The following is a 14632-nucleotide window of genomic DNA, read 5'->3' on the forward strand; positions in this document are numbered from 1 at the left end:
GAAACGTTAGTGTGAGTAGACAAACGATTAGAAGAAGACTGTCAGAAATAAACTTGAGGGCTTTGAGGCAACAGTGGCTGAGGAGGGTCAATAATGATTTGGGGAGGTATTTCTTACGAAGCGCGTACTGATCTTGTTGTGTTCGGTAGAGGCAGTGTGAATGCATAAGTATACGTGCAAGAAGTTCTCCATGACCATGTCATGCCTTTTGCACCATTCATTGGTAATAACTTCAGAGTAATGCATGACAATGCACGTTGCCATACAGCAAGATCTACCCGTGAGTACCTTAATGAGGTCGGGATTCAAGTTCTACTATGGCCAGCACACAGTCCCGATATTAACCCAATTGAGCATAACGGGGACCACCTCTAAAGACGGGTAAGAGCAAGAGTACCAGCCCTTGCATCCTTTGAAGATCTGAAGACAGCTACGGTAGAGGAGTGGCACAATATCTCCCAATCTGATATCCAGGATATCATGAATGGATTGCCAAACCGGCTCCAAGAAGTCCTAAGGGATAGAGGCGGTAACACCCATTATTGATACCCAATTTTTTTTCTATTAGACTTTGATTTCCAAAATATTGTTAATTTGAATTTTCTTCGAAGATTTTATTCATTGGATTTTTACTGTAACAAATGACTTTTTTTTTCAAAAAGATTATTTTTTCACTTCTGCTGAGATAAAAATTGATAAAAAACATGTCTAGTTGTTAAAGCACCTAACTTTTGTATTATCCAACATATACGAATCAATCAAAAAACAAAATGTTGAGAAAGCATGACGCTATAGTTACGATTTAATTTCAGTATTCTACAAATGCTAGAATATTCCACAGGGTGATGCAAACTTTAAGAAAAAAAACACAGCTTGATTCGTACACCCGGTATACAATAAAAATTTACCTGTTTAAAAATAACATTATTATAAAGATATTGTCAACGAATAAGGCTATAGCATATTAAAAAAATCGCTTAAATCGGACAACAGGTTTAGGAGATATAAGACATCAAAAATTACCCAGTTTTAAGGTGGCCGGTTAATTTTGGCCCAGAGTGTAGATATATATATATATATATATATATATATATATATATATATATATATATATATATATATATATATATCAATAATCTCTATAATAACCTTTTAAATACAGGAAGTGACACATATTTTCATACCGAGTCTGATTTTTTTCCTTAAAGAGATCTGAGCATTAGTGATTCTAAAATAGCACGTCTTCTTCTGCCCCGCCTTCCAATACACTATCGACAGCCTCTATAACAGCAATCACTTCCAAGCAAGCTGGTACGTAGACCGGCACAAATTACTGAATCTATTACAGTCAGAATTCAGCTTAAATAGATTTAGACAAATTACTGAATTTATTACAGTCAGAATAATTAGTATAGACAATCTGGTTACACTACAGTCTTAAATTGCTTATAGATTTAGGTAAAGCCCATCAGAAAGTCTTTAAATCAAATTCCTCCTATCTTTACATTGGTCTTTACATCAGTGTTTTTTGATTATTAGAAAACAAAGACATCTTCAGCTATATGAAATAAAATATGGTTTTGATCCCAAAAAAGATTTAAATGATACAAAATTTAATCTTACTAAAACATAAGTTTCTTGTTTTTTTGTAACCATCAACTAATTTTTGATATATATTTCAGAATCAACATCGGTTAAAATTTCCAGTGAAACCGAAATAAAAGAAATATCAAACGGCAAGTCCGAAGTTTTACTTTCGAAAGAAGTAAAGTCCGAATCCTTTATTCAAGAATCAATCGAATCTGCAAAATCTGAGGCCAAAGAGTCTAAAGCTGAAGCCAAAGTTGAACTAATAGCTGAAGCTAAATCGATAGAAGCAGCATCTCAAAAATCTGAGAAAGTCTCACAGGAAGCTTCTGAATCAGTCAGCAAAAAATCAACAGAGAAGAAATCATCTGAGAAGTCTACTAAGGAAAGTTCTAAAATGGCAGAAACCAAGTCAGCAAAGAAAGAGGTAAGCAAAACCACATCTGTTGAAACTACAAATATTCACGAGAAGTCTGCGGAAGAGAAATTAGAAGAACTGGTAGATGGACGACCCAAATTTATCCAAACTATTCGTGGTACCAGTATTGAACGTAAGTATTACTATCAGGGGGCGTAAATATTTCGTACATTTTTAATGTGGGAAAATAATGAAACAATATAATTTTAATTGAAAGTTAACAGTTTATGTAAGTGTTTAAATTTTCTCCCTTTTAATTTAAACCTAAAAGGTTGGTCAATCTCCAAATTAAGTTAATTTGTTAATTTCTATTTGTGAACATTTCAAAAATTTAAATCGTACAAACACAAAGAAAAGCAGAAGATACCATTCAAAAATAAATTTTAGTTAATATTGGTTTTATTTCAATTTAGTAAACAACAGGTTTCTTTGTTTATTTTAAAATGGCATGAGGAGATATTAGGTAAGATTATTCATCAAAATACAAGTACCATCCATTTTATATTGTATTGTATATAAAAACTGGAAACACTGTTTTCAACCATTCTTCTTCCTATAATGCCTATCTGTTATGGAATGTGGGCAATGACAATTTTTTTGTTGCTTTTCTGAATAGGTCCTTGGTGGATGTTGCAAACCAAGTCTTCAGGTTCTTTAGCCAGGATATTAGTCTTCTGTCGGCGTCTGTCTCACACTGAACTTTTTCTTGCTGGATGCATTTTAATAATTTTTATTTGGTTTTGGTTCTCATAATGTATCCCAAATATTCCAATTTTCTACTTGTTACTCTGTACATTATTTCCCTTTCTTTATCAAGTTTTTGGAGTCCTCTTGTATTTGATATTTTGTGTATATTTGAAAGTTTAAGATTTCTTCTATAAGTTTAGATGTCTATGCTTCCAGCCTTTTTACTGTTGCTTCAGTCAAGGTCCAGGTGTCTACTACGTATAAAAAGAAGGAGAATATGTAGTTCCTAAAATTCTGAGTTTTAATTTCAAATTCAAATTATGTGTTTTAAATAATTTGAACATTTGGCTGCTCTAATTTTTTCAATTCTTGGTTTTATTTCCTGAAAATGGTTCCACTGTTAATTTTCTACTGCACCCAGCTGTGTTAAATGTATGTAGACACTCGTTCTACCATTTATCATTGATGGTAAATTTTATTGCTGCTATTTTAGTTTTGCTAATTATCTTGTTAAGTGTAAGTGTTAAGTTGTAGGTAGAGATAGTGCAAGCACTCCTGACCACAGCGCAGTAGACGAAATTTGGTTTAGTCCCCACTTCCATGCGAAACGCATTGTACTATGCACTTTATAATTCCACTTACAATAGAACCTTTCTGCCTTTACGTGAATTTGACTCCGCCTTCGAGCAGCTCCATGGTCAGAAGTGTTTGAACTATCTTTAATATTTCTTACTAATTTTAGCTACTTTGTTGTCTAAAAGCTGTAATCCTTGAACAGTGTCGACAAAAATGTCAATGTCATCGGCATATTTGAAAGTATTTACTCGTTCACCATTTAACAGTATTCCTACTTCCGTGTATTTTAGGGCTTCTTGACAAATTGCCTGTGAGTACATGTTACACTTGAGAGGTGACGATATACGTTACTGTTGAACGAACACATCGCAGAATTTTCCCTTTCAGTTCACTTGCTGTTAGTTCCACTGTCTTGCAGTACTTTTATCATTGTTGTGTTAAACCTTGTTAAATGCCTTCTGATAATGAATAAATCAGGAATATGCATTACAGTTCATATCTCTACATCTTTTTAATAGCGTTTTTATGCTGAATAGGGCATTTCTTATTTCCAGACCTTCCATAAAACCAAATTGTGTTAGTATATATGTATATAGTCATATTTTAAAAAATTATTATTTATTTATTTATTAAAAATTAGTGTCCAGGGAGAACAAAAGAGTATAATGGGATATTCGCTCCTTGCGTGACCATGGTAGGGGTACCTTGAAACGATGCCAGAGTGCGTAGCGGCGAAATATGACAAAATTGGACCTACCTTTTTAAACATAAATTTTATCAAAAATGTGTGCAAGTACATGTTGCGTATTTAATTGTACTAATAGCAAAAATAGTAAGTGTAGTTTTTATACGTTCCCAAAGATTACATATAAATTAGAGAAAAGAAAAAGATAGATCCGTGCTATTAATATGAAAAAGTAAATATCACATAACTTCATTCTTATGCAATTGAAATAGGAAAAATTTAAATAATTTACCTTAAATGATATTTTATAAGGCTTCAAGCTGACTGCAGAGTGCCTGATGACTTTAGCGTTTATATCATAACTTTTACTATTACTGTTTTTAATTATAATGCTCTTTCACGTGAAAAACTTGATTTGCCAGTATTAAATTTTTACTTTTCTTTTCCGTTTGGGGTTGAAAAGATATATTATGATGAATTTTGAGAAACCCAGTTTTTAATACTACATTTATTTTGTACATAAACTGAAAAAATTTAATTAAAAAGTTAATTATTAATAATTGTCAATTTCGCATGTATTTAACAATGTTAAACATATGACATATGTCATATGTTTAACCTGAAAATTGGTAGATCCAAAACTGTCAGATGAAGGCGGTAGGTGTCGCGTCAGTCACGCACGGAGCGAATAAGGGACAGTCAGAAAGTCGCATCCTCGTCTTGGATGGTATTAAATTTTATGGATTTAAATTATAATTAGACTTAAAAAAAATCAAAAATAATATTGATTTACTTTACATGCATTAATATTTCAAAAATATTTGAAATACATAAACTTATTATTAATACATACATACTATTCTAGTGCTTTTTGTGTCAACAAATAAGAAAGTTGGAATTTTAAAGGGGATTATATTGTTTCATATTTTTTCGATTATATAATATATTTTATATATATATATATATATATATATATATATATACATATATATAACCAAAATATTAGCCAAATAATTATCTTTGCACGTCATGTACCCAATTAAAATTGAAATTGAAAATGAATTTATTTTAACATTATGATTTTAATAAACATTTAAAAAATCCATTGTTATAACAAAATAGTGTTCATCTAATTAAATATAACTTAGATTTATAATAGATTATATTAAGAGTCAATAATGATAGTTAATATACCCGAGCAATATTTACAAACCAAGCCGTGCTAGCGGCTTGGTATTTATTTTATTTTGGGTATTTATATTTTGGGAAATATAAAAATGAAATAAACAATTAATGCCATATGACATTACGTAAAATATGACGTTAAAAGATTATTGTTTTGCGATTAGTGCAAATGTATTTCATACACATTAAACCACGCATTTCTTTGGTGCACCCTGTAGCTCTATTTATATTTAAAGCTTTACCTAGCTGGTTGAACTTTTTCAAATTCATCAAAATATCACTGATTTTAAAAATTTGCATGATAATTGGACACGTGCAATTATGCACATAATGTATGAGTTAATAAATTTAAATTTATACATTGCCGTGATGTAATAAATAATGTCTTATTACTACATTTTTTAAAGTATTTCATTAAAACAACAGGTTGTGTCTAAAATGAAACTTGAATATTACTCTACCTGCCATTCTTAGGTAAGAAAAAAAGGTTACCTACCTGCCATTCTTAGGTTTTAACAAAGCATAATGAATAAACATAGACAGACCTAGAACTAATTACTCATAAACCTAAGCCAATTGTCAAAATAACATTGGCGATATTGTAAGATTCGTTCACCTTAATCTTATTTCAGTAGTTCTGCACTGCCTGGTATAATATACACATATATATATATATATATATATATATATATATATATATATATATATATATATATATATATATAAAGATATATATATATATATATATATATATATATATAAAGATATATATATATATATATATAAAGATATATATATATATATATATATATATATAAAGATATATATATATATATATATATATATATATATATATATATATACAAAAATACTTAGAAAGTCTAATCAATTAATCTAAGTCCATATTCAATTCCTAGTTTATGCATTCCTAATGGCAGTTACTAAAGTAAATGAAGTAAAGTCTCTAATAAGCCACCAAAAAAATAAACTAAGCTATTGGTCACAATAATGCAAGCAATCAACGTATCAAGGAGAAAACCAACAAGCTTCTTTCCCTTCTAGACGTTTTTCCTCCTCAAAAAGGCACACATCAAACATATAGTATATCATCATCATCGTTGGCATTACAGCTCGTTATGAGACAAAGCCTTCAGAACAATCTTCCATTCGCCCATGCCTCTGGAAACTCTTCTCCATGCTTTAATTCCGATGGATTTTAGATCATCCTCTATATTATCTATGAAAGAAAAAAACAATGTGATTAAAGTGTAATTAGTTGTTCTTAATATTGTATTTATTTTTTTCAAGAAGCAAGAGGCCCATATTTGGGTAGTTTAGATTTTTAATTATTACCCTGTCTTAATGGTATGCAACCAGTTATGCATACAAGAATATTTAGACATTTATAATTATTTTATTTTTGATGATTTTTCCAGTAAATAACAATAAATGTTGCTCAATTTATCTACGTCAGACTTTTTATTAATGCAAGATGTACTGGATTTTATGCAACACATTTCCAAGAAAACACGTTTTGTATGGTTTTTTTCTTTTGCCAAAATACAGGAATCCTCGAAATTGAACTCATGTTCTCGAGTTATTGCATGTTCTGCGAGTGCACATGCATTTATTTTGTTGGTTTTTATGTCACTGCGATGTGAGATCACCCTATTGTGGAAATTATGAGATGATTCTCTGATGTAAATGTTGTTGCAATTGGCACACGGTATAGAATAAACAACATTCGATGACTCCTGTATTGTGAAAGGATCTTTTGTCTTTGTGTATAACTTCGATGCCGTTTTCACATTCTTAGTTGCAATTTTCAAGCCATTAACATTTTTGAAAATGTTCATTAGCTTAGGTGTCAGAACTGGAATGTAGGGTAAGGAACCATAAGTTATTTTAGATGGTATCGTTGAAGTGTTGTTTGTTAATGTCACTTGTCGGATCTCATTGTTATTATGAAGATTTTGTTTGTTGGAAAATTGCGATGGAAAAGGAGAAACGAAAATGAGTTTATTTAAAAGCCCTATAGGTAGGAGTTCTCTAGTAGTATAGATCTTAACTTTTTTAGTCCCTTGTCCCTGAAATCGATGTGTGACAAGTTAGTAACCCTAGTTTTTAAGGCCAAAACCAAATTTGTTTTCATCTTGGATGGATGTTGAGAATGAAAATTTATGAAACGGTTACTAAAACAAGGTTTACGATACCACTCCGTTCTTAGCCTGCCATCACTGCCACGATGGATAAGCATGTCTAAAAAAGGAATCATACCATCTGCCTCTCTCTTAACCGTAAATTTTAGGTGTTCACATTGGGAGTTAAATGTGTTTAAAACATCAGTTACTTTGTTTTCAGAGACCGATAAAATCAAATCATCTACATATTGTTTAATATAAGGTATGTGAAAAGGTATATTTTCTTTACACGTTGTTATAAGTTCTAGAGCTCTGAAAACTATTTAAACAGGTATTTGGTATATTCTCCGTCTTTTGGTAGAGATTTGAAAAAACTGTGTATATAGCCTATAACTCTAAAATCTAGCTTAATATAAAGGGGAGGAAGGATAATTTTTTCTGGTTTTACGAAGTTTTCTTGTAGAACATTGTTTTGTCCAACCGTAAGCGTCCTTGGCTCCCAACTTTATATTGACCAGTGATTTTTTCGGTCTCGAGTGTCCCATAGACATAAAAAATAAGTAAATTCGGTGTAACCAGTTTGTTCCCCAAGCTGCATACGCAAGATCTTTAAGTCATCACCTATTTGATCGTGGTGTTTATATTTGAGTTTTTAAAAATAAATAATTTTTAATAACTTCTACAGTTCGCACCGTTTCTAGCATTCCAAGTTCCAGTGTTTTCTGTCGAAGCAGTCTTCAGTTTTTAAATATCTAGCGGTCTTCGACATCTTCTCTACAGGACTGTCTTGGACTACCTCGTGTTCTTCTAGTGGGCGGAGTCCATTTTTTTATCTTTTTTGGTCATCTCTTTTCAGGCATTCTCTGCAGGTGTCCATACTAGTTTAGTATTTTGGCTCGATTGTGTCTATTATGTCTAGATAAATTTCCTTTTAAGTCTAGTGGGCCGGCAAATTTGTCTTCAATAGTCCATTTCCATGGCATTTATTTTAAAATCAAACATTTATTATCACTAAAATAAACTAGATATCCTCCTATATATATATATATATATATATATATATATATATATATATATATATATATATATATATATATATATATATATATATATTGATTCTTACCTCACTAGTATCAGTAGTATCACCAGCACATCTCACAAGATCTTCTACAGTGCGCGCGTAAAGTATGAAAACATAAAGATATCTGTGACACTCCGTATGATATAGTAACAACAGGTTGGTTAGGTATACATATTAGTTATTATATTTTATGACTTTATTCTGTATTTACTTATTAGAAAACATTACGAAATCACCTCATAGTATTTTCTAATACCAATACTTTGAACAAGAATACTATAAAATTGTTATTATTAAATTATTAAAATGTTATTTTTAACCGAAATTCTTGTTATCCAAAACGGCCTCCCCCCCCCCCCCCAATTATTTCGGTTAACGGAAGTTTTACTGTACTTACAATTAATACAAAATAAAAATAGCACTGAAAATCAGTACAAAAAATGAATTTTTGTATGCCTAGACGTTATGCTTTTTGGGTGCAGTACTTTAGGTCTAGACAGCCAAAATACGGCTGATAAGCCATTCTGCTTTCTGTACTATTTAGCTTCAAAAACATACTTTTGTAATAGTAGAGTCAAAAAATTTAAACAAAAAAACAATAACCTATCCAGTTAAAATTTCATTGCATGTTAATTTCATTTGAAAAAGTTCAAACCACTTTAAGATCTTTCTCTTTAAAAACAGCTGGCGAAACTGCGCACTTTGGAATAACTCTTAGCTCCAAGCCTTCCTCTTTCGCTTGGCTGAAAGACAACAAGCCGATCAGCAACGCAGATTCGAGAATCCAGGTCTCGTATAACGAAAAAACTAACGAGTGTAAACTGGCCATCAAGGAAACAACTAAGGAAGATAGCGGAATGTACATAGCTGTAGCTAAAAATGAAAAGGGAGAATCGACTTGCTCTGCGCAGCTTGTGGTGCATGAATGTTAGTATGAGCTTGGGTTTGCTGGTTTCTCTTTTCTTCTTTTGTGTTGTGCCTGATTCAGTGTCACTCATTTAACATATCTTAAATTGTTTATTGATGTTAAAGTTTGTAATATTTTGTAATATGTGACAATTTCTAATAAGACATGTATAAACTGTTATTACCTCAAAAACAATAACTTGGTCACTATAAAACCAATTACATGTTGTTTTCATTTAAATAAAAACATTTTTTTTAGTCCCTATTAAAGTTTGAGTTATTTTGGCTTGCAGTCTACGATATAGTTAATAGCTTAAGTCTATTAATAAGAACCTTGATAAAATTCGCAGCAAAAAGTGGATCCTCTTAATCCAAACTACTAAATTTTGTTACAGTATAAAAATTGGTACATTTTCCTCATTTATTTTGTTATTAGTGATGCTACAGATTTGCAACAAAAAAGCTGTTTGGATAACTTAAACTAAGTCTTATGTAATTTGATGTGCTGAAAACGAAAATAGTATCGTATTTTTATCGGATTTTTTACAAAATAGAAATGCAGATTTAGCTCATTTTCCCTTGACTAAGCTATCAGATCTTGCTCTTACCGTTCTGACACACACAGATTATCATATTGTGTGGCTATGCAAGATGCAAATTGCATCACAGATACGGAATACGAAGACACTTATATATGTACTCTTATGTTTTGATGAGATAATATTAACTAGGTTCCTTTTCGACAATTTCTTCTAGTTTATGTAATGCGACTTAATATCAATTGAGTGTTAATATAATTTTGTTTACATAATAATTTCATAACATGGCCTCTCGGAAAGTACAAAGATTCACGTGACTCTTTTGTTTTATCTGTAATAAAGTTTGCAAAAGATGTGTGGAGGATCGTCGAAACTGCTTTGGAATAGGATAGGATAGGAAAACTGCTTTGGAATGAAAAGCTACTGCTTTGGGGTATTTATGGTATGGCGAGAACAAAGCAATTATAGTGAAGACTACTTCCACTCGTGTGATGTCAAAAGGTTTAACTCAAAATCAAACCATTTCATTTTATACTCAAATCTCCACTCAGCTATTTGTCCTCTTTCTTTTGATGCAGAAACAGCTGTGCCAAAGTCCCCTGGTATGTTATGGGAGATACCAGATTCAGATGAAAGAGAATCACAATCTAAAGAACATGGGGCTCAAGACTTTGAAGACGAAACTATACCAAAATTGTTTTCCGAGAAAGAGATCAATGATGTGGTGAGAGATCTGGATTTTACCAATGATGCTGTTGAGTTTTTTGGATTTTGACTTAACAGTTAAAATTTACTACTACCTGGAATACCTTTCTTCGCTCAAATATGTGCCTTAGTCTAAATAAGAAGAGGATTTAGTTTATTTCAGTGATATTAAACGTTTGGTTTTTAAATTAATGTCATGGAACTGGACTATTAAAGACGAAGTTGTCGGTTCACTTGACTTAATAGGGTGAGGAACAATGATATTGGGAGACAAATGGAAATTGATCTAGACATAATAAACCCAATCAAGCCAAAATACTAAACTGGTATGGACACCTGCAGAGAGTGCCTGAACAGAGATGACCAAAAAAGATAAAAAAATGGACTCCACCTACTAGAAGAAAACGAGGTAGACCAAGACAGTCCTGGAGAGAAGATGTCGAAGATGCAATGACCATCAGAGATTTAAAAACTGAAGATTGTTTCGATAGGAAACTCTGGAAATTAGGATGCTAGAAATGGCGCCAGCTGTTGAAGACTCGCATATTACAAAACTCTTTATTTTTAAAAACTCAAATATGAACACCATGGTCAAATATGCGATGACTTATGCTGTTTGGGCAACAAACTGGTTACACAAAATTTCGTTGTTTTTTTTATGTCTATGGAACACTCTACACCGAAAAACTCACTAATTAATGAAGAGTTGGGAGCCAAGCACGCTTACGGTTGGACAAAACAATGTTCTACAAGAAAACTTCGTACATACAACCAGAAAAAATTCTCCATCCCCTTTATATAAAGCTAGGTTTAAGGGCTCTAAGCTATATAAACAGTTTTTTCAAATATCTACCAAAAAATGGAGAATATTTCAAATACCTGGTTAAAATGTTTTCAGGGCTCTTAGAGGCAAAATTGAAAAAAGTATATTTGTGGAGCCAGACATCAGAATGCTTCTAGCGCATCAAGAGTTTGCGAACACCATGACAGATTTCCAGAGAGTAAGATGGTTTGCATTTAAGAACGTTATGGAGAAATTTTTGGGCAAAAAAAATAAACAACAAATAAATGTAGTCAAAAGAATTCTAAGTAAGTTATGTCTAAAAAGACATTTTCTCTACTCCCACATGGACTATTTTCTAAAAGGAGACCATTTTTATCAAGATATTAAGGTTCCCGGAAGAAGATATCAAGGAAAATTAAGCACAACAATAATAGTAGGCTAATTAACAGACAAACAGAACAGTAACTAACAAACTGGATAGTTATCAGCATTAGGAGCAGGCAGGATTATACTACCATAGATCATATACAAGTAATAAGAACAGTAATTGAAAAATCAAACGAATATAATATAATAATCTGGATAGCTATGATAGATTAAAAGAAGGCACTTGACTCCATAGAAATTTGGGCCATCCTTAACGTCTTAAGCAACAAGAGTTGATGACCGATATACAACAAGCATTAAAGATGTATGACAACGCAACATCGCAAGTAAAAATAGAAAAAAAAATAGAAAAGACAAAAATTACTGAGAGGTGTTAGACAAGAAGACCCAAGCTATTTACTTTAGCTCTAGAAGATATGTTTCGAAGTCTTGAATGGGCAAATAAAGTAGTGACGATATACAGCGAAAACCTCAATCACCTGAGATTTGTCGATGATGCTGCATGAATAGCAAAAGACAAAAAAGAATTGCAGGAAATGCTATTAGACCTAAGTACAAAATCAAAAAAAATAGGACTAAAAATAAATCTAGCAAAAACTAAATATATATCACACGAATCTCTAGATATAACTCTGAACAATGATAAGATCAAAAAGAAAAATTCGTATATATACTTATGTAGGACAAAAAGTAGAATGCACAAAGCTTAACTTAAAGGTTGACTTAAATAGAAGATATTCCTTAGCATGGGCAGCATTCGGAAGATTACAAACAGTATTTAAGTCAAACTTACCAAATTCTTTTACTGGTACTGTCACCTCGGGGGAACAAATAAGGGTCTAACTACCTTCTGTTGTCTCCGGGTGCTCTGTAGAGGGCTTCGAATATACTGTCGAGAGCTCCCCTACTTAAGTCCATTTTCGGGTTATGGACTTGGAAAATATTTATCTTGGGTGTCTTGCCTTGAAAAAGGCAAGATATTTCTTACATGACAATTTCTTCGTCGAAATAAAACACCAAATTAAGTTGAAACAATTCTCAGCCACAGAGTATGGTAAATAAATGCAGGAAGCAGAGCCCCGAGAGCACTAAGCTCTCGGAGAGCCCGTGAGGGACTTGCTGACCTGAAAATCGCCAATATTTATATGCGCTGTTCGAGCGATAAATAGGGATTTACAGGTCAAGAGCCAATGGGAAAATTCGAGGCGGGGCGATGCGCATCGAAATGCGTACTAGTCCACAGACTATGGCATTCGATGACATCCCCCCTCCTCTGGAGACTCTGTGGTTGGGAAAAATATTTATTGAATAAAAATACAATAAAAGATACATGTGAAAATACACAAGAAAATATGCATAAAAATGTTCAAAATAATTCACACAACACTGCACTACTTACGGGGGGAGGTCGGTGGTGATGACGGCATCTCAAGCTCCTACAGGTCCATCCTCGGTCGGCGTGCCAACTCCTCCAACGGGTTTGTCTTCTTCTCGGTCGTCCGGATCCCATCTGCCATATCCAACGGGGTTTCGTAGGGTACCAGTGTGCTGAAGCCTACGTGGTCGTCCAACCACTTTCGGTAGGGGGTCTACTCCGGGACTTTCATCGGCATCTGGAGCTTCTAACTTCGAATAAGCCTGGCTCGTCAAAGGTGTCTGCACGTCGAAGCATCAGATCTGCAGAAGGTCTCGATGTCGGAGTGTTAGAGTATTGCTTTCTAACACTACGTGGTTCTCCCCATTCTTCTCTTGACTTCAACCCATGTTGAAGTCAATGGTGTGTTGCCTTCTGTGAATTCGAGCTGGGTCGTGGGTTCGGATTTTAACCACGTTGTCGGGCGCCACGTCACCTCGGGGGAACAAATAAGGGTCTAACTACCTTCTGTTGTCTCCGGGTGCTCTGTAGAGGGCTTCGAATATACTGTCGAGAGCTCCCCTACTTAAGTCCATTTTCGGGTTATGGACTTGGAAAATATTTATCTTGGGTGTCTTGCCTTGAAAAAGGCAAGATATTTCTTACATGACAATTTCTTCGTCGAAATAAAACACCAAATTAAGTTGAAACAATTCTCAGCCACAGAGTATGGTAAATAAATGCAGGAAGCAGAGCCCCGAGAGCACTAAGCTCTCGGAGAGCCCGTGAGGGACTTGCTGACCTGAAAATCGCCAATATTTATATGCGCTGTTCGAGCGATAAATAGGGATTTACAGGTCAAGAGCCAATGGGAAAATTCGAGGCGGGGCGATGCGCATCGAAATGCGTACTAGTCCACAGACTATGGCATTCGATGACATCCCCCCTCCTCTGGAGACTCTGTGGTTGGGAAAAATATTTATTGAATAAAAATACAATAAAAGATACATGTGAAAATACACAAGAAAATATGCATAAAAATGTTCAAAATAATTCACACAACACTGCACTACTTACGGGGGGAGGTCGGTGGTGATGACGGCATCTCAAGCTCCTACAGGTCCATCCTCGGTCGGCGTGCCAACTCCTCCAACGGGTTTGTCTTCTTCTCGGTCGTCCGGATCCCATCTGCCATATCCAACGGGGTTTCGTAGGGTACCAGTGTGCTGAAGCCTACGTGGTCGTCCAACCACTTTCGGTAGGGGGTCTACTCCGGGACTTTCATCGGCATCTGGAGCTTCTAACTTCGAATAAGCCTGGCTCGTCAAAGGTGTCTGCACATCGAAGCATCAGATCTGCAGAAGGTCTCGATGTCGGAGTGTTAGAGTATTGCTTTCTAACACTACGTGGTTCTCCCCATTCTTCTCTTGACTTCAACCCATGTTGAAGTCAATGGTGTGTTGCCTTCTGTGAATTCGAGCTGGGTCGTGGGTTCGGATTTTAACCACGTTGTCGGGCGCCACGTCACCTCGGGGGAACAAATAAGGGTCTAACTACCTTCTGTTGTCTCCGGGTGCTCTGTAGAGGGCTTCGAATA

General features: G+C 33.9%; 1 protein-coding gene across 11 annotated transcripts in view; it reads left to right on the forward strand.

The window, feature by feature from the left end:
- The window catches only part of Obsc (Obscurin), a 350811-nt gene that overhangs the window by 210203 nt on the left and 125976 nt on the right, over positions 1 to 14632 (forward strand). For 10 of the 11 annotated variants that reach the window (XM_072543243.1, XM_072543203.1, XM_072543216.1 and 7 more), the window contains 2 exons: positions 1683 to 2138; positions 9045 to 9287. In XM_072543243.1, coding sequence (XP_072399344.1) covers positions 1683 to 2138; positions 9045 to 9287 — 699 coding nt within the window. The remainder of the gene's footprint in view (positions 1 to 1682; positions 2139 to 9044; positions 9288 to 14632) is intronic. The other variant, XM_072543234.1, reaches the window with a different exon arrangement.

This window comes from Diabrotica undecimpunctata, chromosome 1, assembly GCF_040954645.1.
Source record: "Diabrotica undecimpunctata isolate CICGRU chromosome 1, icDiaUnde3, whole genome shotgun sequence".
Taxonomy (NCBI): Eukaryota; Metazoa; Arthropoda; class Insecta; order Coleoptera; family Chrysomelidae; genus Diabrotica; species Diabrotica undecimpunctata.